At 41.2% G+C, this 27,329-nt stretch overlaps 1 protein-coding gene across 2 annotated transcripts in view; it reads left to right on the top strand.

Annotated features, from left to right (window-relative positions):
• CEP112 (centrosomal protein 112) overlaps positions 1-27,329 on the top strand; it is a 406,944-nt gene that overhangs the window by 309,587 nt on the left and 70,028 nt on the right. For both annotated transcript variants that reach the window (XM_032870788.1, XM_032870789.1), the window contains 2 exons: positions 4,855-4,917; positions 11,124-11,273. In XM_032870788.1, coding sequence (XP_032726679.1) covers positions 4,855-4,917; positions 11,124-11,273 — 213 coding nt within the window. The remainder of the gene's footprint in view (positions 1-4,854; positions 4,918-11,123; positions 11,274-27,329) is intronic.

Genomic DNA, 27,329 nt, shown 5'->3' with positions numbered 1-27,329 from the left:
CGGGACTACTCCCATCTCCTGCAGGTCCGTGCTCAGCGAGGCTTTCCCTGGGGGTGGACAGAGGGAGAGGGAGAGAATCTCGGGCAGACTCCCCACTGAGCATGGAGACCTACATGGGGCTCAGTGTCATGACCCATGATCATGACCTGAGCCCAAATCAAGAGTTGGGCACTCGACCAACTGGGCCACCTATGTGCCCCTGGTTGGCCTCGCTTTAAATTCAACATTAGTGATTTTAAGTGGGCCCTAATGCTTCTTGGAGACCTGAGACTCATACTGCATACCTTGGTCCTCTCCCTTTCCCACTTTCCTAGATGAGACCATCCATACCCTTCCCTCCTACCTCAAATCTTCCACCCCTCCCTTCTACAGTCCTTGTGTTTTCTGTGAATTTTTCCCCCCTACTTCCAAGGGAAGGGAGAAGCAAGCAGAACTTGCCCCAATGGGGCCAGGTGTGATTTACATGGACTCCTAGCCAAGGCCCTCCCCTCCCCTGTGCTCTAGATCCTGTCCCCTCTCCTTTACTCAAGAACATGTCTCTGGGGCACCTGGGTGGCTCAGTGGGTTGAGGCCTCTGCTTTCGGCTCGGATCGTGGTCCTGGGGTCCTGGGATTGAGCCCCGCATCGGGCTCTCTGCTCAGTGGGGAACCTGCTTCCCTCTCTCTCTGCCTGCCTCTCTGCCTACTTGTGATCTCTGTCAACTAAATAAAACCTTTAAAAAAAAAAGAACATGTCTCCTCTGAGTCTCCGGAAGCACTGAGTTTGCCTTCTCTCCTGCCAGATTTCTCCTACCAGCCTGCATACGTGCTGTTAGTTCTCTCATTGTACAGAAAACCAAACAAAACAAGTCAGCCCTTTCTTTGCCCACTTCCCCTGCAGCTTCCAGCCCATTCCTCCCCCTCCCCTCATGACAGAACTCTGGACAAATTGTATGTGCTCCACTTCCCCTCCTTCTCTGGAGCTTCTACATGACACCACAACTGCCTGTGTTCAAATCACTATTGCCCTCCGCAGGCTCAATCCATATCCTTATTTTCCAGTCTTCGTTGCCCATGACCTCTCCGTCCCTGCAGCAGCTGACACAGAGGAATAGTCCTGAAAACACTTTCTTTACTTGGCTTCAGGACTGCATCTTATCCTGATTTCTTCTGTCTCGGACCCTTCCTTCGGTTTGCTTTCCTCCTCCTCTCCAGCCTCCTGACATTTGCAGTACAGGGCTCTGTATATCCAGACTTCTCGGGTTCTTGTACACTCAATGCCTTGAGGTCTCATCCAGGAGCATCGTTCCATCTACCACTTATATTCTGGTGATGTCTGAGTTTATACTTCTAAACTAGACCTCTCCACCGGACTCCAGCCTCGACTACCCAAACAGTCACCTCAACACAGATGTCTAAGAGGCGTCGCCATGCTTAACATGTCCAAAACCAATCTCTCCATCTTCCCCCCCAAAACCTGTTCCACCCACAGTTTTCCTGATGAAAGATAATGACAACCCCACTTCTCCAGTCGCTTGGGAGAAAGATCTTGAAGTCATCTTGGTTTATCTCTTTTTATCCTACAGCATATGCAGTTGGCTCTACCTTCACATCTTTCAAGGAACCTGACCACGTCTCAGCACATCTTCAGTTATGTCGTGGATTATGTGTGACAGCCTCCCAGCTGGCTGCTCTGCTGCGTTCTTGCCCCACACAGGAGCTAGAATAATCCTGTGACGACTTAAGTTCAATCCTGTCACTCTTGAGCTGAAACCACTTCAGTGACTCTCCGTTCCACTCAGATTAAAAGCCACATTCCATACAGTTGCCCACGACACCAGGAAGGATCTGGCTCCCTGTTCTCCCTCAGACCTTATCCAAGGGAGACATTGCTCAGCGACCCAGCCAAACTGTACGCCTCACTGTGCCTTGAACGTGCCCCTGCCTCTGGGCTTTTGCATCCGCCCTCCCTCTGCCTGCTTTCCCTCAAGGTCCCCGGGACCACTCCATCTCCTGCAGGCCCGTGCTCAGCGAGGCTTTCCCTAACTCCCACATCCTAACGCTGGAAACGACCCCCACCTTCCATCACTTCTCATCTCTTTCCGGCTTCGGCCTCTCCATAGCACTCTCACCATCTAAAATATTGTCACTTCGGTCAGTTATTTCACTTACTCACTAGGATAGAATTTCCATAAAGGTCAGGAGCGATGTTTGTCTGCTTTATTCACTGCCCTCGTCCCAGTTGCCTGGAATGGATGAATGAATTAGGTGGTTGCAAAGGCACGATGTGAGCCTGTGGCATTCTGACACAGGTGGTCCTGCATCTGACACAGGTGGAACCAGCATCTCTGACTCCAAGTTTTTTAGAGAAAATAACTTAATCTTCATGGCACTGTCATTTTTATATTTTCTAGTAAATATTTTTAAGGTGCTTACAGCAGTGCCTCACCCATGGTGAGAGCTCTGTAGGTATTTATTAAATAAGCAAAAAATACCTTATCGTGCATTTTGTGATTTAAAAAATATTGGCGGAGGGTGAACCACGACAAACCTCAAGAGGCTCAGAGTGGCCTCCATTCTATAATGGAGAGTGGCTTCCTTCGTTATCGAGGTAGAATAGCGTCTGATGGCTTAAGAGAAAAAAATAGTAACAGTCACATGCCCTCTCTAATCTCAAAAAACAGAACTACCCAGTGTACTGAGTGGGACTATAGATGCAGAGAGATTTATGCCATAAAGTCTAAAGAATTGCTTTCGAGCTCAAGTCCGTAAAACACATGGCAATTGTCTTAGTCAGCTCAGGTTCTATAACAAAACACCATAAACAGGGAGGCTTATCAAGAACAGAAATTTATCTCTGATAGTTTTGGAGGCTGGAAGTCTGAGCTCAGGGTGCCAGTGTATCAAGTTCCGGGGAGAGCCTTCCTCTGGGCCGTAGACTCCATCTTCTTGTTATCTCCTCACAGGGCAGGAGAAAGTGAGCTCTGTGGCTTCTTATAAGGGTGCTCATCCCATCCATGAGGGGATTTCCCCCCCATTACCTAATTACCCCGCAAAGGCCTCACCACCAAATCCCATCCTATTGGGATTAGGGTTTCCATGTCTGCCTCTGCCTCCATCCCTGGTTTGCTCTCTGGGGAGATGGCATGAGAACGGGGATGCAGGCGTGGCTGGGGGCAAAATGAAATTGGGATTGTGCAAGAGCTGATATCCTGAACCTGCTGCAAACACTAGTAGCCAGATCTCTGCCGCCCGGAAGTAGGCTGGAGGAGGCAGCTTGGGGCAAGATGGCCCAAGACAAACGTCCAGTCAGAGACAGGCAGGGAGAGTCCAGGCCCTTCTAAGACACCCATGATGGGACGTCCATGCATCCAAAGCCTGCCTGTTTTAGAGGCCTCACTTTAAATACAAAAGTTCACCAGACAAGTGAGGAAAGTTTCCAAAGGGAAAAACAGAGACAAAAAGTGGTTGGCAAAGCAAATGCATAAAAGTAACTCAGAAAAAAACAGACGCTCTAGAGAGCAGAAAAATGTTTGTGTGTGTGTATGGACATTCAGAAGCGTATTAAGTGTATATGGATCTAATAACCTCAGCAGAGAGAGGCAGGCAGTGTGCTCAGCCTGACTGAGTACCCATGCTCCACTGAGTGGGGTTAAAGTGGCTTCTTTACTTCCCAGCTGTGTGGCACTGGGCAGGTTACTTAACCTCTCTGTGCCTCCGTTTCCTCATCTTAAAAAGGCGATAGACGATGCTACTCAAAGAACAACAACAACAAAAACCTCTTAGAAATTACGATTAGTATGGTAGGATTTTTTTTTTTAAATCCAACAGAAATTTTAAAATTAGAAGTCGAGAACTCTTTGTGAAAGATCAAGAAGACAAAGAAATGGAAGATAGAAATGATGAGAAAAAGAGATGATACACCTGAGCAGCCCAACAGCAAAAGCTGCAGAGACAGACGGACGGACAGACAGATGAAAGGGGGGTGGGGGAGAGACCTGGGAACAGAGAGAGGAAACTTTGAGAGTAATGACCAAAGCTCTTCCAGAAGCAGAGGACACAGTCGGGTCGGAAGGGCCTCTGTGGTGCTTTTGCACAATGAATGAGAAGAAAGGCCCCGTCCAGGCGTGTCACGGAGCCATTCCGAGCACTCAGGATGCAGCGAGCCTCCCAGAGGCTTCCAGAGAGCAGGAAAGCGGGTCCCATGCGGAGGATGGGAACTTGAGTGGCAGGAGAGAGAGTCGAGTTCTAAGTAATGCAGACTTATTCTGGGAAGGCCACCCTCCTTCCGGGACATGAAAATTGTTTGAGGTCGATATATTTGTCACTTTAGAAAAGTAGCCCTTGTGTGTTAGGCAGAGTGGGGACACATGTCTTTGCTAGGTGAGTCTCAGAATCGCCCATCTGCCTCTGTCCGGGAGCACCTCGTTCTTTCATCTTTCAACAATGGGAAGGAAGATTAACTTGACCTTTTCCCGTTTCTCCTCCTCTCTTTCCCTCCCCTTGTTTGCCTTCTCTTCTCCTTCGCTTCTTCTGCGGTTCCCTCCTTTACCTTCCGAGCCTCACACTCTTGCTAGGTCTATTTCTGTCTCCTCTTCTCGCTTTCTCTTTCTCTCCACGGAAGTCTGTGTTTGTCTCATAATTGGCAGGAGATTTTTTTTTTCTTTTGCTTTTTGCTTTTTAAGTGATGAATAGTTGGCGTGAGATCAAAGCCAAGCCCTGTGGTTTTCTGGCTGCCCCAGAAGGGCGGCGCAGCTGGCAGCCGTCCCAGCTGCCTGGTGATAGGCGTGTGGAAGAGATACCAAGCTCACAGGTCCCCGTGTGTGTGTGTGTGTGTGTGTGTGTGTGTGTGTGTTCATGTTCGTGTGTTTTTCAGGCCAACAGCAGGCTGAAGCAGATTGAGAAGGAATACACTCAGAAGCTTGCCAAATCTTCACAGGTAAGAATGTTGAAAGAAAGAAAAAAAAAAAGCAAAAAGCAAAACCAAAACAAACAAAAAAGAAACCTACACATAAAACCATTTGTCCTTTAGAGTTAAACTTAATTCTCTTCAGTGTCTTTATGGGTCAGTATCCCATTTTTTGATGATGGATAAATAATACATGCTTTTAGTATTTTAACCTTCTTAAAGATTTTTTTAACCAGGCATATTGAACCATTTGAACTAACACACACACACACACACACACACACACACACTCAGATGTTGTAAAACCAGCCAGTGCACTTGAACAAGCCCAGGCTGCAACATATTTCACAAGGGCGGGAAATGCACACCTACATTTGTGATGTAAGCAGTTTGATACCATCTGTGCTTTTTTGCAATATTCCATTTAGTTGTACCTGAAGACTGCTTAGCAGTAAAATTCAAAATGATAAATGTTCTATGTTAAATTAGCTGCTCAACTGTTGACTCCTTTTGGGGAAAAGGAGAATGATTAAGTCCCTACATTATATATATCTGGCTTCCTGGTCTTGCTCTAGCAGTTTTAGTAGAAGGCCAACAACTGAATGCCTGTCTCAACTCGACATATGATACTTAAAATACCTTTTCTGTGTAAGCTGTTATAATAATATCCTATAGTATCATCTAGGGAATCCCAAGCATTCCTTAGTTTTATGAGTAATTCTAGAATAAAAGATGGTAATTTTCATTGTATAGATGGATAGGTTAAGCCATTCACTTTCGTGGGCATCATATGTAATCATTTTAAAATCAGCTCTTCCTGGTAATTTCGCATATGCACAGTGATGTGTGGCCATGAACTGAAACTTCTGTGCCATTTTATAAGTTACCACACAGTGGTTGTAATAGCAACACAATGACAAAACAGTAATAAAATCAAGAATTTTATGGGGCACTAACCATGTTGACTCCGTGTTCATTCATGATAACTCTGGGGTTAGGAACTATTATTGGCCCCATTTTTCCACTGAGGAAACAGGCTCAGAGAGCTGAGGTCATGCGGGTTAGCAAGGACCCCTCCTGGATCAGACTAGAGAGCAGACCCTCACAACCTGACGCCACCAGCCTGGCTCAGTCCGCACCACCACCACCTCCCCCCCCAAACTCTGGGGACAACTCATAAAATTTCTTCGATTATACAATTATTTCTAAAATGTGCATATGCCATATAATTTACATCACACTCAGAAAGCAAAATGTCTCTGTCCCAGTGAAGACTTATATGCATTAAGAGATTATGGTATGTCTTCATTGCCATCATCCCAAACCTTCTTTGAAGAAGGAACACAGGGAAATATTCTTTTAAATTCTTTTGCAAGAGTCTTCATATAAGAAGAATCTTGTAATCAGAAGAAATATTATGACTCCTGAAGTTACATTTTAAATTAAGACATGAAAAATAAGTAGCTGGCGTACTTATGTCCTGCTTATTTTGCGTTATGTTAAATGGGGGAGGCAGACCGAAAGTGAGATATAAGATAGCTAATAAAAATGCTTAAATAATGAGAGTGTAAACAGGAGTATTTAAGTTTATCTAAAGGAATGTGTGAAGAAGCTTGATTAGTTCATATTAAAGCAAATTAAACGTCAGTTAGTGTGGAAGAAAGCCTACAGCTTTGGAGTCCAACCGACCGAATTTGAATACCAGCCCTACTACCTATATGACCTTGAGCGAGTTACCTGGACTCCCTGGAATTCAGTTTCCTCATTTGTAAAAGGAGGGGGTAGTGCTTACCTCACAGGCTAGTTTTAAGTATTTAGTAACGTAAGGTGAAAAATAGTGCTTAGTAGAGAGTGCTTACTACACAGTAAAGCATTTAATGGCTGTTAGCTCATATTGTAGCAGGATGAAAATGGAAATAGAGACAAGAAAAGAGGGAACAAAGAATAAAAAAGATACAGAAGGAACAAGAAGTTATTTTTAATTTATTTTTGGGTATTCAAGAATTGATCAAATCTCCCTCCAAAATGTGGAGAGGCACAGGGGGTTGCTGAATATTTTCCCAAGTAAAGACATGAAGAAGCAGGTGGAGGAAGAAAAGCCAACTAGTGACAGCTATCATGTCCTATAACCATGGTTTCATACATCAAAGGGCAACGCAACACCAAATAGGAAAAAAAAAGTCTTTGAAAGAGTATAATAACAATAAAAGACAGTCCATCCTCCTCATAAAAGGTAGGATGACAACCTTATATTGATAATATTTTGTTTGTCCAACTCTAAATACATGTAAATATTTATATGTATATAAGCATATGTGTATATTTGTATCTATGTACTAGCATTTGGGAAACATTGGTCTACAATCCGGTCAGCTTAAAGAAACAGATTATTTGAAAATGAACATTACAAACAGAACCATAGACTGACTTTTTCTGTTTTCTAGTGATGGTTTGCTGGGATCCCTAACTCCTATCTAAGTTGAGGACAATGCAGAAGCAAAGTTGCTTAACTCTTTATCAGGTTTAAAAAAAAAAAATCCCTCTCTGAAAAAAAATTTTTTTAAGTAATATGATGAATGCATTTATAATGAAATGGTATCCAGGAGATCATCAGGTTAAATTTGGAAAATATTTTAAATATTTTCCTCCCTTAAAGGAAGTCACTTAATCTTTGAGATTTTATCAGGCTTTTAGGATCTAATGGACCATGAACACCAAGCCCGTGGCATAGCCAGGACTGTGCCCCTTCTGAGAATTCTCCATGTTCATCATGATGGCAATGACTGCACCATCTCTGGGCACACTCCCAAGTGTGATTTCCATCAGAATCACAACTTTGCTCTTTTTGTCTTAATATGACATTTTCACCTTGCCTTTTCGGTGTTAGCACAGTTGTCCCCATTCAGCTGGCTCAACCTGGCGGCCATTTTTCAGAGAAAGATATTGCCATGTTGCAAGAAGACAGGTCGCTGTGGACAAGACTAGAGCTGGAATACCAGTAGAGCTTGCCCACTACCAAGAGCCTGGCTCCCCCCAGTGCCCTCACTTGCTCCCACGTACCTGAGGCAGATTATGTCTGGCTGTATTCCACATGCCCCTTGTGCCCCCAACCTTCATATCATTCTCCAGGATGGCAACCCAGAAGCCAAAATGTGCTGGGGAACCACTCTTCCCACTTGTTTGATGAGGATCTCGGTGTCCACCAAATCTTCCCAAGTAGGCCCTGCTATATTTTAAAGAGGAGTTTTGTAAAGATCTCGAGCTGTACTACAATCTGGAAGACATCAGAGTGAGTTAAAGAGGAAATCTCAGCCTCTATTCAGAATCCTATTTCTAAGACTTCATAAGACCTGCTAAACATTTTTTGCAAAGTGTTAAATGCTTAGCAATAATTAACTATTAGAGCTTTCATGAGTTAGGTTGCTTATGCCATCAGCTTGAAATAGCTCTCCTTTTGCTTCCCAAAATATTAATTTTTAATATCGCATGGAAATATTCGCATCCACATCTCTCTCTGAAGTGAATGCAGGATAATCATTCAGTTGAGTGGTGACATTTTAATTATGATTCAGTCAAAACTGGTGGGGTTTATGGTTGCATAGATTAGTTCTGATTTTTTTTCCAGAAACTTTTAATATCATTATTCTATGAAAAGGCTAGATCATCTCAATATAACTTGTCAGGTAATTATTATTTTTATTTACTATGATTATAGTTCTACTACTTAAATACTAAGTGCCAGTTACATGCACTGAGATAAGATGAATATAGTCTACAGTCTTTTACTCTTTGTCTACAACCAAGTGAGTTTTGTTCTTTACCCAAAGCATATTAATCAAGTTAGTATTAATTGAGATCTTAAATCTCAATTCTGGCTTTAAAAATTATCCACCTTTCAGCTACCTCTCTATATCCATCTCATCTGTCAGTCTTTCAACCACTTTATCTACTCACCTACCTACCGTGATTCACCTTAAATGTTTTGACACTCTCCCTGAATCATCTTTGTCAGTTTTTAGAATAACTTTCCAAAGATAATCTCATTACTTCGTCCCAAGAATCTCATCATTCCCCCCAAGAATGTAAGGTTTCATTTTCCACACAAAAGCCAGCATGCTCTCCTCAGAACATCGAGGACTTTGCTCATAGCTCCTTCCAAAACCTACATTTATTTCTTTTTCATGTACTCTTGTCATTAAGCTTCTGAAAATGAGAGATCCCTGTTTCTTGCCCTTATGGTCACTTAAAGAACCCACAAATACTTTTATCTTCAGTCTTGGCCAATTAAAAGCTAATCTAATCTTACTGTTCTTTAAAGCAACAAAATTACTTTGTACTTTAAAAACACATTACATGATTGTGGTAGTGGATATATGAATCTGGACATGTGATAATACTGCATATCACTAAACACACACGTGTACATACATGCACATATGCACATACACACTCACACGTACCGAACACACACAATGAACACATGACAGACTTAAGTTTACCCCTTTCCAAAGTTGTAGTTTACTTAACTTGAAACCCTCCAATAGTCATTGAAATAGTGAGTTATTTTTACTATTTGGCTTCATGCTCTTATAAAATATCAAACTTAAGTTTCATGTTGGGCCAAGGAAATTTGGCTCTTTCTTATCTCTGGCTCCTCTTGCTCTGTGACTGTGAGTGAGTTGATTATTCTGTGCCTCAGTTTTTGACATTCACTATAAGAATTTAACCTTCCCTGTTTCATAGAAGTGCTATGAGAATTCATTGAATTGATGTCAGAATGGGAACAACATTTAATCAAAATTCAGAAAACAGATGAAAAACATCTTTATTCTCAGTAAATGGATTCTTCCACTCATAGCAAAAGGTCCAAGTTCGTATTTAAAAATATTAATGTACTGCTAGTATGTATTTTGCCATTTATTTCACAATGGTCTTAACATGTGATTTACAAATCCTAACTGTTAAACTTTGGTACAGTGAGTTTGCTCACTTCTAAAAGCATAGAAACTCCATATTTTATTGTAAATATGCTGTCATTTATATCCATAGTAACAATTAATATTTCTATAGGACTTGGCTTCTGGCAGACTTCAGAGAGTCTATATTTATTGTCTTACAATACCGTACTCTAGTTTTGCCACCAAATACTAGGTGGAAAAATTGAACTTCAAGGAAGATAACTGAATTGTCCAATGTATCTCACCAACCAGCCCTGTTCCCATAGAACCAATGGAATTCTATTCCAACCAGGACTAAGGTTGGTTTTGTTTTGTTTTGTTTTGTTTAGTTAGAAGAAGAAACAACTACTTCCTGCTTTTAAGAAGTCATGACTATTGAATTTGAAAGGAAATGTAGCCATCCAAACCCAAGGAAGAGCCATATTCTCAGCTCATTAAAAGGTCCCTCATTACTTAGGAGAACTTAGAGGGGACCCATTCGTGGAGAGAACCGGTTCTCCAATGTAGAGAATAGTACAAGGGTCTCTGGGTAAACTTCCATGGATATCTATCTATCAGTTGATCATGATAAGCTTCTCTTCCACACCAAAACCTTGTCTAAAAGAAAAACAAAGGCTAGTGAGAGGAACCACTTGGTACGGTGATTGATCTGACTGTGTGGCTCAAGTTCTGCCTATCTTTTTAGTTCGATGTCATTTCCGACAGTGGGAAATGTATGACCTCTCTCTATGCCTCTGTTTCTCCATTTATAAAAGACAGGTGATAATAACATTTGTAAATGACATGGGAACTTAAGACACTGAACATGGTGCACAAACCCTAGTGAGTACTCAAAAATTGTTGCGTAGAATTAGGTAAGGAAAAAGAAGGAGCCCTGTTCATTATTTCCTTTGGTTCTTACAGTTCCAAGTATTAGAAAAGGCAAAATCGCTTTCTTCATTCTAATAAGTCTATTTCTCAGCGAAATAAAATCTGACGCTTTTCCTATTTTTGAGATCACAGATGTTCTTTCTTCTGGTGAGTAAATATTGTGGAATGTTATAGTGGAAATGTCTTCCAAATATATTTGGTTCAGCACTTGTTCACCATTCACAGTTTTATTATAGTCTTTTATTGTGTGGAATTTCATGCATTATAGTACACGATATGTTAATTGAAAATATTTAGTTTGTGGATTAGAGTTTTGCCAAATCCGCTCTTTTGTGAAGCATAAATACATATAAAATAGATGCCTCGCGCCGAAGAATTGGCAGTCACAGCACGCTGTTTTCATTTTAGATCATAGCAGAACTTCGGACAACCATTTCCTCTCTGAAAGAGGAGAGCAGCCGGCAACAGCTTGATGCAGAACGGCGGCTCCAGGATGTTATACAGAAGTTTGAAGATGAGAAGAAGCAGCTGATTAGAGATAATGACCGAGCAATCAAGGTAATCTGAAGACTTCAGTAACCAGTGGTACCAGCTGCTTTCATGTAATTAAAAGGAGGGCTGGAATCGCAGCAGTGGGCCGATGGTGCAGGTATCTGGCTTCCTCACGCGGCCTGCTGGAATTCCATTCACTGGGCTCTACCTTTGATGTATCCAGTGACTCAGGCTGACTTCCCTCGAAGAGATCACATGCCAGCATAAAAAGTCATTTTTGGCAAGCCCAGTCCATTCACACTGCACAAATATTTGAAAAATACCCTGTCCTTTTTCTTGAGAACCACTTTGGAACTGTCTCTTGAAATTAGGATGACTGTTTTAGCCCAGTACTGCTGGCTAATAAATTCAGAAGTCAGCTTCGAATTTACATTCTATTCTTTGCCCACATCCTTTCATTATGTATTCCCATAATGAGAAATAACCTGTTTGAGGTTTGGAATGCCAACCATTTGATGTGCTTTGACATAGTACAGGGTAGATGTGTTGCTGCTGAGAACCTAGGCTGTTTCCAAATGGCTTCAGAGAATCACGCCTTTAATAGCAACAGAAAGTTCCCTGGACCCTGATTCTTTAGGTGATAGGCAGTTAGATCTCAAAGTAGTTTTTTCTTGGCTTCATAGCAGCGAATATTATTATAAGTGTCTACATCATGCTGTGTTTAATCTGTGAGGATAAGCATCTGGAAACCTTTATAAATAAGATTTAAAAGAGAACAAAAATTTTTTTAAGAATTTCCAGCAAAAGATTATTTTTCAGTGATTTTACTTTGTTATAACAAGGCTTAAAGCGTGTTGAGCAATCGTACAAAGCAAGGAAAAATAAAAGAAACATTTGGGTTTTATCGCTGCCCTTTTCTGCCTAACCCCTCTGTCTTTCTTTTCTATAGCCTTTTGTAGGCAATCTGAGTAATTTACCAAGAAGCTAGTGCTAATGTAAGTTGCTTTTTAAAATATACTCTTTAAGCCTGGACAAGACTGAATGGAATTAAAAAAAAAAAACCTTCAGATATCGACCAACTCTTAGAGGCCATTTCATCCAGCCTCCTCACTTTAGAGGTGAGGACTTACTTTATCTTGTTCTTAATGAGATTTTCCCTATATATTGCCATAGGCCAGCTTCTTTTCCCCCTACGTGGGGTAAGAGACAAAAAAGAGATTTCTTTTTTATATTCTAGTAATTGAAAAAAATCTCTGAAGCTCTTCTCATTTATAAATGCGCAGGAGTTACTCATTGATCTGTGGAACTGTTTTGCTTGGCATGAGCTGAGCTGAATACTTTGTTTAAATTCCTTTAGTTATATAAAAATTTCATTTTAAGTGAGTTTCTTTTCCACTCGATATCCAAATACCACGCACTAGGCAATTTCCAAATTTCAAATAAATAATTGAATCCCAACATACGCAAAAGGGAAAACATAAATTTACTCCATAATGGCATAGTTTCTAGTATTGTCTCTTAAGATTAAAAAAAAATCTTGAAAGAAATATAATTAGTACATCTGCCTATTTTTAATTATTTTTGCAGTTTTAATCCACTTACCTTTTAAAACAGAAAACCATTGTGATCCTAATTTCCAGAAAAGTGTCAGATCTTAAAGACTGAATTCAAAAGATGTACATACATATTATATTAAAATATATGTTATATGATACTTACGACCTCCAGAACATAGGTACTTGAAAATAACTAAAATTATAATGTAGGTAAGATATAGTTCAGTTTTTTGTTTTGTTTTGTTTTAAGAGGGGAGAGAGAGAGTGGGGGGGGAGCAGAAGCAGAGGTGAGAGAACAGACTCCCTGCTGAGCTTGAAGCCTGACACAGGGCTCCATCCCAGGACCATGAGATCTCAGCCTGAGCCCAGATCAAGAGTCGGATGCTTAACCCACTGAGCCACCCAGGCGCTGCAGATATAGTATGGGTTTGATTGACTCAATTAGATTATGTGTAAAGTGAATGACCTTTGTGGGCTTCTTTTTACTAACCTGCCTAAGATAAGTAATTCATTAGCACTCCTCGCTTGCTTTTCTTTTCCAGACTATGTCACCAAAAATAAAAGGAATAATAGCTCATATTTATTTAACATGCCTTATGTACCAGGCTCTCTGCCAGACATTTTTATTCATCACCAGTCCCATTATGCATTTAGGCCTTCTTGTCATCTTTACAAGGAAGGTATATCTATCCTCCTCATCTTACAGGTGGGAGAACTGAGACTCTAAGGTTCAGTACCCAGTCCCAAGTTCATACTGCCCAACAACTGTCATAGCCATGTTCAAGCCACGGTCTTCGTAATGGGAAAGGCTTAGCTATGAACTATTGGACATACCCCAGTCTCTACATTTTGCCTGTGAAAGCCAGGCATTGGCCAGATGCACAAACGAACCCAGATAGCCTCACTCTCATTTTCTGTTTGCCTAAGTGATAACAGCATGTCTACAACAGCTGTTGGATTCGGGCACTCTAATTGTGTTTGAGTTTTTTGTACATACAGGTACATAGATCCAGATACTCAGAAAGAGGCACAGACACCATAAAGCTTGTATTTGGTTTTCTGAAACCAAATGCATTTGTCTGCATCTATGTTAAAACAAGCTCACATGTACCGAAGATTTTGTGATGTTAAATACTACTGTATTGAAATATGAGAATCAAAGAGTGCCGTATAAAGAGTGTGCATGTTGATTGTGAAATGCACTTTGCCCCACTTTCTGGGTTGGGGACAAGCTGAGCCCTCAAGCTGGCAGTCGGGGATGAGGGTGGAGAGTAAACCTGTTACTCACCCTGCCAGAGCTTATGATAATGTCTCCGTGGATCAGCAGACCTTTTATTAAAGTAATTCTTGAGAGAAAAGTAGCCTATCACAATCCACTTTTAAGGGCCACCAGTGTGGTATAGTGTAAACTGCTAAGGCATTTCTGGAGAATAATTTGGCAATACCTACCATTATTACATTGCCTGAGAGACATGCCCAACTTTTGACCCATTTCCAGAAGGTGCCCGAAGGTGGCAGTTAAAAGGTTGCACAAAGCTTTAGCTAGCCAAAAGAATTTCATTCTAGCATTCACTCATCTATGCAATACCTATTTATCAAGGTCCCATTGCAGACAAGGCACCCACCATACTCATATTTTCTATTTCCTGTCTATATTTTTTGCCATAGTACATAAACTAAAAATGATGCACTATTGAAAATGGTGTTGGGAAAGGATATTTAAGGATAGCGAAAATGTTCACAAGGTAGTTTTCAATGAAAATATAGTTTTACAGAAATTATATATGAGGTCGTGTTTGCAAATAAAAGTACATATAAAGAGAAAAAAGACGGGAATCATATATCAAAATTTTACTGGAGGACATCTCCGCAGGGCGGAATTCGTGGCAATTTTCTTTTATCTTAGCTCCATATTTTTAATTATAACATCACTTTTGCAATAAGAAACAATAAAACCTGGTGAAAGTGGAAGAGCCAGCAGTCCAAGGGAGCCCAGTGGGTGTTAATCATGGTAGTGGAGACCAACAGCGGGCGTGATTCTGGCTGTCTAAGAAACAATGGACCAAGCGAGGTCTTTCACAGAACAGGATTCCTGGAGTATAAAAGGAGTTACAGAAACAAATGCAATCCTATGGGTAAATCTTTTATACCATAGTATGCCCTCTTTTGAGAGCAAAAAGATCTTTGTCACTTATCTACTGCTTTAGCTCACTCCTTATCTTCAAAGTCAAGCTTCTAAAAAGAGCCAGCTCTTCTGCATAACAAACCACCCCAAAACTTGGTGTTCTAAAGCAACAACCATTTTATATGCCTAGAATTCTTTGGATCAGAAATTCAGGCAGGGATAAGCTGGGTGGTTCTTCTGCTCCATGTGTGGCATGGTGGAGTTACATTCAGCAGGAAGCTTGGCTGGGGCTGCAACATCCAGTATGGCTCCAGGTGCTCTCCATATGGCCTCATGCCCTGGGTGGTCAGACCTTTCACATGGAAGCTGGCATCCAAGAGGAGTATTCCAATAGGAGAAGGCAGATCTGCACTTCCCTTAAGGCTACTGTAGGAAGATTCACAATGGCACTTCTACCACATTCTCTTGGTTGAGATAAGTCCCAGGGTCAGCCTGAACCAAGGGGAGTGGAATTAGTCTCTACCTCTGGAAGGGAAGAGTGTCAGAGATGGTGAAGCCATCCTGAACCCATACAGTAGTCTATGCTAAACATCTGGTTTTCATCTCCCATTAATTCCTCACCCATATGAAATAGTACTAAGTAGAAAAATAACCATATTTATAGTCCTACCACCCAGAATCAACATTGTCAATTAACATCATGGCATAGTTGCATGCATAGTTTTAAAGATAATCTCATTTTTGTAAAAAATGGATAGTCGCATATGCTCACAAATGATTCAAAATGTAGGGGAAAGGTAATATTTAAAGTCACCCCAAATCCCATCAGAAATAGCCATTATTGCATTAAGGTGAACATCATTTCAGATACCCTACTACATGTAAGGAGAAAAGAGAAGGAAAACAAAATAGACTTGTAAAATGCGGTAATACTCCAGATTCTGTATTTCTGCTTGTTTTAGAAAGATCTCCAGAATTAACATTAGTTCAGTTCAACAGCTGGAAGAAAGTAGAGTCTAAAGAAGGACTTGTTGGACTTTTGAACAGAATTCGATTTGGGGTTGAAAATGAGTACATTAGTATGTTCATACTTCCTCCCATAACCCCTGCTTTCTGCCTCCTGCCTGGGGTGGTGCTATTATTATTACAGTGTCCAGGTTTGTGGTAGTCACAATTTGTCCATACTCTGTTCTTCAGTTTAATACTCATGCTGTCCTTAATGGACTGGTGCTTACCACTAGACCTTTTACCACGGCGACTCTGTTTCTGAAGTTAATACTTTGATTTTGGTTCTTAATTGGCTGGATTTCATGGTCAAATAGTTTTTCTAAGACTCATGGTTCTGTCTTCCCTGAGTTATTCATGTTTAAGAACATCTGCCCATTTACCTTTATGTTTGAACACCATGTCAGATGGGCACATCTTCCTGGTCACGTGTTTTCTCATGAGAACTGTAAACATTGCCCACCTAGCATTTAATATTGCTGTGGGGGAGGCTGGGCAAGACTAGGTTTTCCCCTGTGGAAATGATTTGCTTTTTTTGAGGGATTCCTAAAGAAGTCTTTCTCTATTGTGTTAAGGTGAGTAGAGTAACCAGGATAAATTCAGTAATTAACCAGTATACTTCTACATATAAAACATTCAATAGATGTTTCTGAAACATCGTGATTGTCTCCTCTGCAAGAAAAGTGATTTGTGATGTCTGTGCATTTTCTCTAACCTGAGAGGAGGGAAAGAAAGAGCTAGAGTAGAGGTGTGTGTGTATTCTGGTTGGGGCGAATGTTCTGTGTTTCTGCGTTCACACTACCTAAATGGGAGAGGGCATCTCATATCCCTTTGGGGTTTGAATTATCCCAGTTTGGCATGCATCCCTAAAGTCCTGTGACCTTCACTTTTCTCAGAGATAGACATTCCTGATATTTACCTGTTTTTCCACCACATCCATTTCCACTTCTCACTTTGGAAGAGGAAAAAGATGAGGTCCCTCATATAGCTTTTTTCTCTCCACATTTGATGATACTAATGAGATTTCTCAGGATTTTGTTGATGTCTAACAAAATAATGACTCGGGGGACATTGGCAGATATGGAGGTTTTTGTGCTCCAGTCATGTTTCTTTCCTTGACTACAGGCTTCTGAGAGTTTTTTACTATTATTTACCTTACTACCCGATTTCAGTGCTCCAGTGCATTTTGCTAGTTTTCACTCTTATTTAGTCACTTCATTTGGTGTTGCAAAACCTTCTATTTGATCTTAGAAGCCCGTTTGACTCCTTTATCACATTTAACAAAGAATGTGTGTTCATCAGCTGTTGCCACAATAATGCTGCATAACAAACAAGGCCCCCAATTTAATGACTTATAATAACAAGCATTTATTTAATTGTTTGCAGCATATCTATGGATTATTGCTGTGGTTTGGATTCAGGCTGTTGATTGGTTTCATTGGACTCCAGGTTTTAGAATGAGCTCAGGACAACTCTACGTGCCTGCTCAATCTCCCTAGACTAGTGGCTTCCTGGGGTAGCCTCCTCATGGTAGATTATGATGAGCAGAGAAAAACATCCCTGCAGCCCCAGCCTCATTTCATCCACATCAATGGGGCCAGGAAGTTACAGAGCCATTCTAGTAAGAGTCCGTGAATGTCTGTGAACAAGGACTTAATCGGCCCCATAAACAGCCTCTTAAATCTCCCTTAGCTCCATGGCAACACATACTCAGTTCATCCACCAGTCCGAAACCCTCTCATCCATCCCCATTCCCTGTCCCTTGTTCCCATGTTTAGCACTTAAATTGTGGGATTAGGCAAGACCTCTTCTACTTTCTTTGTATGCCTCCTGGACATTCTCACCCCTTCATGTATGTAGTTTCTATACAAATGAATTTTAAATAATCTTCTCCACATAGTCTTTGTTTCTGAGCCCTCAGTCCAGATTTCTAACTACCATCCCACATTTTCACTTGAAGACGCACCGGGCTGCTCAAACTAGACATCCTGTAAACTGAACTTATGTTTCTCTCATTCTTACCTTGCCCCCAACCTGTTTTTTCTTCTTATACTGATCTGAATTAAATACCACTGCCCGGTCCCTCAGGTCAGATTCTGGAAGTCCCATTGAATGAATCTTTTGCTCCCTTACCTCTCTGAGGTCTATTTCTAGGAATAATTCCTAAATGTCTGCAAGCTCATACCCCATCCTGCAGTCACCAGTTCCCGCCTTCTTAGTCAGCCCTTCATCATCTTGTCCTTGCCTGTTACAATCCTTCCTATATAGAATCATGCCAATAACTCAACAGTCCCAAGTCTGTCCCTCTCCCCGTTGATAAGCAGCCTCTTGAAAACACAAATATGAGCATGTGGTTTGCTTCTTAAAATCCATCAGTGGCTTTCCCTTGCCCACATGGCATATGAAACACTTGATATAATCCAAACCAGCAGTTCTCACAGTGTCCTCAGACCTGTGTGGGTCCCTACTCTATTTCCAGGAGCTCCACAAGGTCAAAACTATCTTCATAATAATGCTAAGCCATCATGTGCATTTTTCACTGTGTTCACATTTGCACTGATGGTATAGAAGCCACACTGGATAAAATTGTGGTCTTAGCACAAAACACAACATTGTCACCCACCCCAGTAGTGATTGGCTCCTTCACCACCATCTACTTGTGCTTTAAAAACAAACAAACAACAACAACAAAAACCCTGAAGCAATAAAGTATTAATTCTATTAAATCTCAACCCTTGAGAACACATCTTTTTAATATTAATAGGAACTACACACAAAGTGCTTCTACTGCAGACTGAAGTAGGGTGTTGTCTTTAAGAAAAGCAGTTCTGCGTGTGTTTGAGTGCAAGCTGAACTCTTGGCAATTGGAAGGAACGATTGACAGGCAAACCAGGCTTATTCAGATATGACTCTCTGGCAGAGGTGTTCTTGAGAAGGAAGGAAGTGAACCTGACACTTCAAGGCCCACAGCTGACTATATTGTTGCTAATGATAAAATCGGAGCTTTCAAGCAGAAATCACAAATTTGGAAAACCTTGTACCATCACTGTAAGCTTGACAGCTTCCCAGTACTTAAAGACTTTTCTGATGAGATCAGTGGTGTTACTAATGATGTGACTGGGACGAAGGAGGGAGGACTATAATGACGTGTATCAACATTTGGAAGATTTATATAACTCACTGAACCAGTGTTTTCCAAATGACCAATACCCGGTGTTACAAAATCATGTGTGGGTAAAAGATCCTTACAAAGTATAAAACGAGAACAGTGGGTTTCAATGGAGCAGTTGGCAAAGTTCACGGCTAAGAGCGTCAAATCGGGTATAGTAGCTGACCTTTAAGAAACTACCACTTGTCAAGTTTTGGGTGATTCGGTTTTGTTTTATTTTTTTTTTTTTAAGATTTTATTTATTTGTGTGAGATAGACAGAGAGCACACATGAGCAGGGAAAGGAGCCGAGAGAGGGAGGGAGAAGCAGGCTCCCCACTGAGCAGGGAGGGACTGGATGAGGGACTCAGTCCCAGGACCCTGGGATCATGACCTGAGCCGAAGGCAGATGCTTAACCGAGTGAGCCACCCGGCACCACCACCACTTGTCAAGTTTTTATTTGTCCCAATGAGTATCCACAATCATCTGAAAAGACCACTAAAATAATCCTTCCTTTTCTAATTACTTATTTGTGGGAGACTAGATTTTTTTCCTGTACTCAACCCAGAACAACACATTGCAAGAGATGGAGGACAGAAGCAGACAGGAGAATCCAGCTCCCTGCTATTAAGCCAGACCCACTCTTCTAATTTTTTTTTTTGCTTTAGAAAATAGTTATTTTTTATTTAAAAAAATATGATATTTGTGTTCATACACAATGGATTGATGGCTTATTTTAAAATTAATAAATATCTTAATATTTCTTAATTTTAATTTCTAATACAATAAATATCATTAACTATAACACACATTAAAAAAGCCTCTGTGGGATTCTTTTAAGAGCATAAAGGGATCTAAAGACGAAAAACTTTGAGAACTGCTTGTGTAGATGCTGCCCTTTTGTCTGCCTCATCAAAGAGCCAGTCCTCAGCATTCATGCCATGCTCCCTGTGCTCCCGTGAACTGTGTGTGAGGTCCTTCCCTTTTAAGATTTAAATGCCATCTTTTCTGTGACGTGTCAGAGTAGGAAGCTTATGCCAGCTTTGGCCATGCCTCTGGTGAAGTTTTCGCTGCTCTGTCACATTCATCTGAGAGCCCCGATCAAGACCTTGGAGTCGGATAGATTTCACCAATCAGGCTCTGCTGACTCTAGGAAGGTGGTACGGTCCTTGTCCTTCATCGTCGGTGGGGTCGGGTCGGCACACTGTGCCCAGACGCACAAATGCACGGTGAAACTGCCCGTATTACACACAGGACAAAAAAGGGCTAGGAACCCTGGCAAACATCAGTGCTGTTTTGTTGCTTCGCAAGTGAACCACAACCTTTCAAAAATAATTTGTGATTTGCAGAGGATTTTGAATTTCAGGATTGCAGATAGGAGATTGTGAACCTGTCTTTTGATTGACTTTCTTTCTTACTGACTGGACTCTGAGCTTCTTGGGAGCAGGCACTTGCCACAACATTTGGTCCAGCAGAAAGTGCCAGAAATATGCTGAATGAGAGAATGATACTACCTCATAAATCCAGGCTCTGAGGACCAATTTATTCTCTATTTATTCTCATGTTATCTTGTGGATGGCAGGAAGCTTGTAAATATTTGGGGTGGTACAGCAGATAGGTGTAAATAACCTCGATCTTATAGTGTTTTGTCTGATTAGGCAGATTCGAATAAAATACCCTTACCTCGTATATATTATACCTTGCATAGTTTGTCTACCCCCGGGAAGGCTCCCAAAAGGCTGTCCACCAAAGCGAAGTTATCTAAATGTTAGTTAGCTCTAGCCACTGAACTCACAGAAGTTCACTGGGGGAAATTGTTAGAAATAGTTCTATAGAAAGACTGTGGAACATTCTTCTGGCATCACTGCCCCACCAGGGCTAAGCCCTTTCTTTGAAGCTAGTGTATTGAAAGTTCCTCACTGTGAAGCCAGATGTCCAAGCAGAGATTTCATATCAAGGAGAAATGTTGTAAAATTTTTGCTTGCAGGCATAGAAAAGAGATTTTAAAGCACTGATGCTTCTCTCCCTTGGCCACTGACTGGAGTTCACGAGAAAAGGTCGGCTGCCAGTAGGACATCTAGAAATCTGGTCTGTATTACCAGAAGGGCTTGAGGGGGAAAAAGAGAATATTTCATAAGATTGGGCAATTCTCACTGTGCTAAAAGCTTACAGGAATCCATTTCCCAAAGAATAAAATTATAAACCTCATTGTGGGGTTTTAGTCATTGAGAAACAGAAAGAAATCTCAGTGCCTAGCATCAGATGGCTTTGTTTGGGACCTGTTCATTATTTAATTCCTGTCTCCCCTGTATGCACGTCCTAAGGGCGGGGGTGGAGGGTGGGTAGTGGCATTTTCTTTGTGCCCTCCTGAATTAGAATTAATAATGCTAAGAATAGAAATGTATTTTCCATCCACCCAAGAAGGCTTGCCCGCATACTCAGAAAGGAAGACAGAGCCATTCATTCATTCATACTGGCAAAAGCCCTAAGTACAATTTTCTAGGAAGAATACTCTGGAAGATAAGATTGGGTACAGCATAGTAGTGAATCATGACCTTGCTTCCTAGAGCAAAAACAAGCAATAACAATAAATGATGAGCAGAGAAGAAAAGAACAGTTCTCCGCCCCAGAGCCTTGTACCCCCCTACCTTTCCTTCAGTTCTGTTCTCTGGCAAAATTTTATTTTATTAAAAACTAGTTGAAGATCATTTGTTCAGTGGACAAAATCCTTCAGGCATTATGAGAAGTATTTTTAGCCTCTGGGACGCTGCCTTATATATACTAAGACCAGTTAGGTTCAATGAGTGAATGTGGGAGTGACCGAGTGTGATTCAAAGAATACAGGTGAAAACAGATTCTCTTTCACCAGTAGCTGTGTAAACGCTACTCTTTGGAAACCACTCTGTGAATTTTGTTACTGCATGGTCCAAAATATGAATGGCTTTGGTGAATCAAATATTGGAATATATAAACATCAGTTTCTTTAATATTTGAAAAAAAATTAAGAAGAGCCATTTAGAAATATTTTGATCTTTAATGATTCTGAACTATCTCAGAAACTATTTCAAAGCCAGTTAAATGAGCATAATGAGCACTGAAATACATAGTTGTAAGCCTCCATAACCAAGATTACTGGCTGATTACTATGTATATACATGTGTTTATACACATAATTATATACATATATATATTCATATCCATGTGTATATTCAGAAGCACTGCATTATAAAGAATTTTAATTATTAGAAGACTTGATAATGACTTAATATATTTGTTATATTAAGTAGTTTTGTGATATCTTGATTTAATTGGCTATTGGCCCATTCTCTCCAGCAGAAGCTGGGCTTCTGGTCAGTTTCAGGTGACTCTTGATAAACCTTTCTTTTCCTATTTATCAACAGTGAAATGTATGCCTCTTCCTTTTATGGAGCATAATACTATCTTTTGCTTCCTCAGATTTTATTCCCAAAGAATTCAGCATGTTGCTGCTGTCCTCCTATACTCTATCCCCCACCTTGGGCATGGGTGGCAGCAACACCCAGTTGGGGTGCTGGCCCAGGCTTGCGCTAGCTTGAGTGAGCTGATTGTTACATTGTCAGGAATTCCGCCTGGTGGAATGTGTGCACCATGGAAATTGGTACACACTGCTACAAAGACTTTTTTTTTTTTTTTGAGAGACAGTTACTAAACATTTACTAGGGTACTGCTGCTACAAGAGTTCCTTTTCTCCTACTTTCTTTGTTTCTTTCTTAAAGATCATTTTTTAAAAAGATTTTATTTATTTTATTTGACACAGAGAAAGAGAGAGATCACAAGTAGGTAGAGAGGCAGGCGGGGTGGAGGGGAGCAGGCTCCCTGTTGAGCAGAGAGCCAGATGCAGGACTCAGTCCCAGGACGCTGAGATCGTGACCTGAGCCGAAGGCAGACACTTAACCCACTGAGCCACCCAGGCACCCCTCTCCTACTTTCTTGATGAAACCAACTTCCATCTATAGTCACCATGCTCATAGTGCTGCTCAGCCTTCTCAGAACAAGGGGTGTATGGATGGACAGGTGGATAAACAACCTTTTCTTATCCCTCTTGCTGCTCTTTCTAGCTACTGGCCAACCACCTGCTCGCATTTTTTGGATAGGCACTATATGACTTAACTCTTCCATATGTTCTCTTAAAGTCCATTTTCTAAGCTCAATATATGGGCAGTTTACAAAGTAACTAACCTATTACCTCTTCTCTAAATTCAGGGCTGCTTTCCCCACTTCTAATCATCCTCTAACTCCATGCAGCCTTTGACTGTACTGACCAACAATTTTCCTTCTAGAACAGAGGTTGGCAAACTTCTGTAAAGGACAGACAGTGACCATTTTAGGCTTTGTGGGCCATATGATCTCTGTGACAGCTACTCAGCTCCTGCCTCTGTGGTGTGAAGGTAGCTTTAGACAATAAGTCAGCAAGTGGGCATGGCTGTGTTCCAATAAAACTTTATTTACAAAAACTGGCTGGGTGCCAGATTTGGTCTGTTGGCCATCACTTGCTAACCCCTGCTCTAGATTTATATGATACTACTTTTACTTGTTTCCTCTATTGATCTCTCTTCCTCTCTGTGGGTGTTTTTCTCAAGTCTGTGTCCTGTGTCCTTCACTTCCCCTTTTCCCTTCCACCATGAGCTCGTCTCCTGCATGACTTCAGCTGTCACTTCCTTCGGGATGCTTCCCAGAAGCCTCAGCCTGATTCCCGGTTGGGTCCTGTATCTCTTACTGCCTGGAAACCATCTTCTTTTGGAGACTACACTGCTATTTCAAACTCAGTAACTACAACATTGAATTACCATCCTCCTTTCCAAATTGGCTCTTCCTTAGCCTATCAGGGTTACCCCCAGGCTTTCTGTTTCCTGTTAGAAACTTTGGGTTCATCTTTGTCCTTTCTTTCCTTCATCCCAATTTACCTCAAGCCTATCACCAGAATCCGAGAATATCTCTTATTCCTCTGCTCTGACCCTATTCAGAGCCCTTCTCAACTTGCATTTGATTTAAAACAGCCTCCTCTCAGCTGGTGTCCCTGCCAAAAGTGTCTCAGCTGAGTCCAGGATGAAGAACTCTGCCAGAGATGTCTTAAATCACTAACTTCCCTGCCTTACAAAGGGTGCTTGAAAATCAATAGGAAAAGACTAACAAGCCGGTGGACGAGAAAAGCAAAGGGTATGAACACAGAATTCACAGACAAAAAGCAATATCCAGCAAACCTGTGAAAAATATGCGAATTCTCATTCATAATTAAAGAAATGTAAATCAACACTACAAAGTTGTGAAGGGCCTGGCTGCCATTGGATAGGCATAAATTTTGAATTTGCAAAAATACCTGACAATGCACAGTTGTTGGGAGCGTAAATGGGGCAGCCTCCTTGGAGGATGTCACGGGCGTCTACCACCACCTGAAATGCACAGAGCCTTTGGCTCAGCAGCTCCAGGGGTAGGAATTTATCCCATGGACATACTTGCAGGAATATGCAATATTATTTGAGCAAAAAGCTAGGGAAAGCGATGAATTATGGCACACACATCCATACAATGGAATACCATGAGGCCATTTTAAAAGACTGAAGTGGATCTCTGTGGGAAGGGAGACAAGATGGCCACCGTGTTGTAAGTGAAAAGAAGGCAGAAGGGCACATACATTTAAATTTGCCTGAATGAGCCTCAAAATGGGGCAACTGGCCATTTGGGGGGGGTAGGACATTTCATTTCTCCTTTTCTATATTTTGATGATGTTTTAATTTCTTACAAGGCCATCTCAAGGTCCTACCTGTCTCCTCTAGGAAACCTTTCTGACTGCCCCTTCCCTGAGGACTTTTACTTTCATGAATCTCTCTTTAAGGCTTAATGATTCTTTCATTATTTCTGGCTTCTGCGTAGTAGCAGAATCACCCAAGAATACAGACTTAATATAATAAGAATTATAATATAATCTCTCATTATTAAATGCTCAATCTTAGGTCTATTATTGTATTTTTTAAGGCAGCTCAAAGTGTATCATCCCCAACCTTGTAGTTAAAAGAAGTAGGGATACACATACAGACACACACACATACAGACACACACACACACACACACATCTGCAGTTAACTATCCAAGCCTTTGGGTTATCAAACTCTTCTTTTAAGATGCAGACATCCTTGATGTGTTAACATATTAAAACCACTTGAAGTCGTTCACTCTCTAATGTGAAATTGTTTAATCAGAGACTTTCTTCCTAACAATTAGATGAGATCATCTCATTTGAAGGACTAGGAAGTGGTATCTAGAGCAGGAAGCAGGGAATGCAGATCTACGGGGTATCGAGGGGCCTGAGGCACAGAGCCGGGATGGGGCAGGAGGGGAGGCCACAGGGAACAGAGAGGAGGCTAGACAGGGATGGGAGGAAGAGCCCCTGGATTCCCATGGCCTGGTGGGACTTTGTTTACCATCATCTTTGTTGCTACAGAAGTTAACACCTGACTTCATAAGTTGACTCTGTTTTACATGATTCTATGTTGACGGGTATCGGTTTTTACAAAAGGAAATGGAATGTGTGTGTGTGTTGGTATGTTGGTGTGCACATGCTTTTCCAAAAAAGATAGGCTGTGTGTCCCTATGCATATATATGGCATGTACATTTTCCAGCAGTTATTACATATTCTTGGTGAGACAAAAGTGAAGCTGCGAAAAAGCAGCTGTAATATCATAGCTCGTTCTGCATAAGTGTGCCTTATAAGCCATGAAACAATATTTAAGACTAGCTCATTCTGCTTTACGTGTGTGTGTGTGTGTGTGTGTGTGTGTGTGTGTGTGTAGTTAGGACATTTGTTCCAGGAGATCATATAGAATATAGAGAGTTAATTGACAGCTTGAAGAGAATTTCTAAGGAACTAAATCAAAATCAGTGCATCAAAATAAATCTAATATTTGTATGTGTATTGTGTTTGCCAAATGCATGTAATTGACAAAAAAATCAGAAAAAACTGACGCGATGCCATCAAGCCATCAGGGCAGACCAAAATGTCCTTTTCCAGCTTGTCGAGAGGAGGCTGTTGCTACCAGGGCACAGGGGGAGCAGCTGAAACCAAAGATTTGGAGCGAAAGAGATCTGGGGTGGTTGGTGGGTTACAGGAATGCTTTAATGTTGGAAGCACAGAGGAAAAAGTGGAATTAAAAACAAAGCAACAGCCCCCATTTTCTTCAAGAGGCAGAACCCTTTTGCTTTTATGTCTCTGTCACTTGCTCCAGGATTCTTCATAAAGCCACTAACCACCTAAATAAATATTCATATGGCTGCTCACCATCTCATTAATAAAACAAGATTTGGTGGTACAGTATTTCAGAGTAACATGCGATTTGCATCTCACCCTTGTTTAACTTTAAATCTCAAGCAATTAATAAATTAGACTCGAGAGCTTTTTAAGAAGTAACATCCTCTATGCACCACAAATTGCATTATTTTTATGTGTAAATAATGATGAAAGGAGAGATTGTTCCTTTGATGTCTATAAACTACTCTGTAAAATATGCAGAAAACATTCTTGAGTTCAGTTGCAGCCAAAACAAATAGACTAGTTCATAAAACAAAGCAGCAGCATTCTTAGAAACAAGCATTATTTTTCTTTTCATCCCAATGGCTCTTTTTCCATCTTATATGCTCGCCATTCCTAGTGGCAGATTCGTTCCAAATGCCAAAGCAACGCTGGGCTGCATTTTCTCATCCAGACGAACGGGTCCCTCTTGGGTTCCTCCCCAGGAAAGTTGTCTTCCTCTACAGCTCTGACCCGGCCTCAACGGGTGGCCAGGCTTTGCTCAGGGAATCATTTTTGTCAGTAGCATTTCATTATTGCTTTCAAAACGATTTCAGATATTAGCATGTGTCTGTGTCCCTCGAAGAGAGATCTATTTACGTTCCTCTCGATTTTCCAATCTGGCTTATCTGGGTTTGGTTTCTTCTTGAGTAGGATCTGCAAAGTTTACAAAGTCTGAGTTTGGCCTATTTTTTTTTTTTCCTTTGGGTAGAGTTAATAAATAGCACCTCGTCATGGGTGTTTACCTACCCTGGGAAGGGCACAGACATAGTGTGGGTTCCTGTTCCAGCAGGGCATCGCAAGATGGTGTGTGGTCTAGATTGGACGCCGCGTGGGTTCTTCTCTGAACACACTGTGTGCAGCCCAAGATTATCTACTAGGACATGCTTATTTGGAGAGGCCAAAGATGGGTGCTTAACCGCAAGTCCCTCCCAGACTGAACAATGGATATTCTTCCCCGGGATC

Source organism: Lontra canadensis, unplaced genomic scaffold (assembly GCF_010015895.1).
Source record: "Lontra canadensis isolate GAN:19392208 unplaced genomic scaffold, GSC_riverotter_1.0 scaffold41, whole genome shotgun sequence".
In the NCBI taxonomy this organism is placed as follows: Eukaryota; Metazoa; Chordata; class Mammalia; order Carnivora; family Mustelidae; genus Lontra; species Lontra canadensis.
This window is presented reverse-complemented; position numbering and strand designations above follow the sequence as displayed.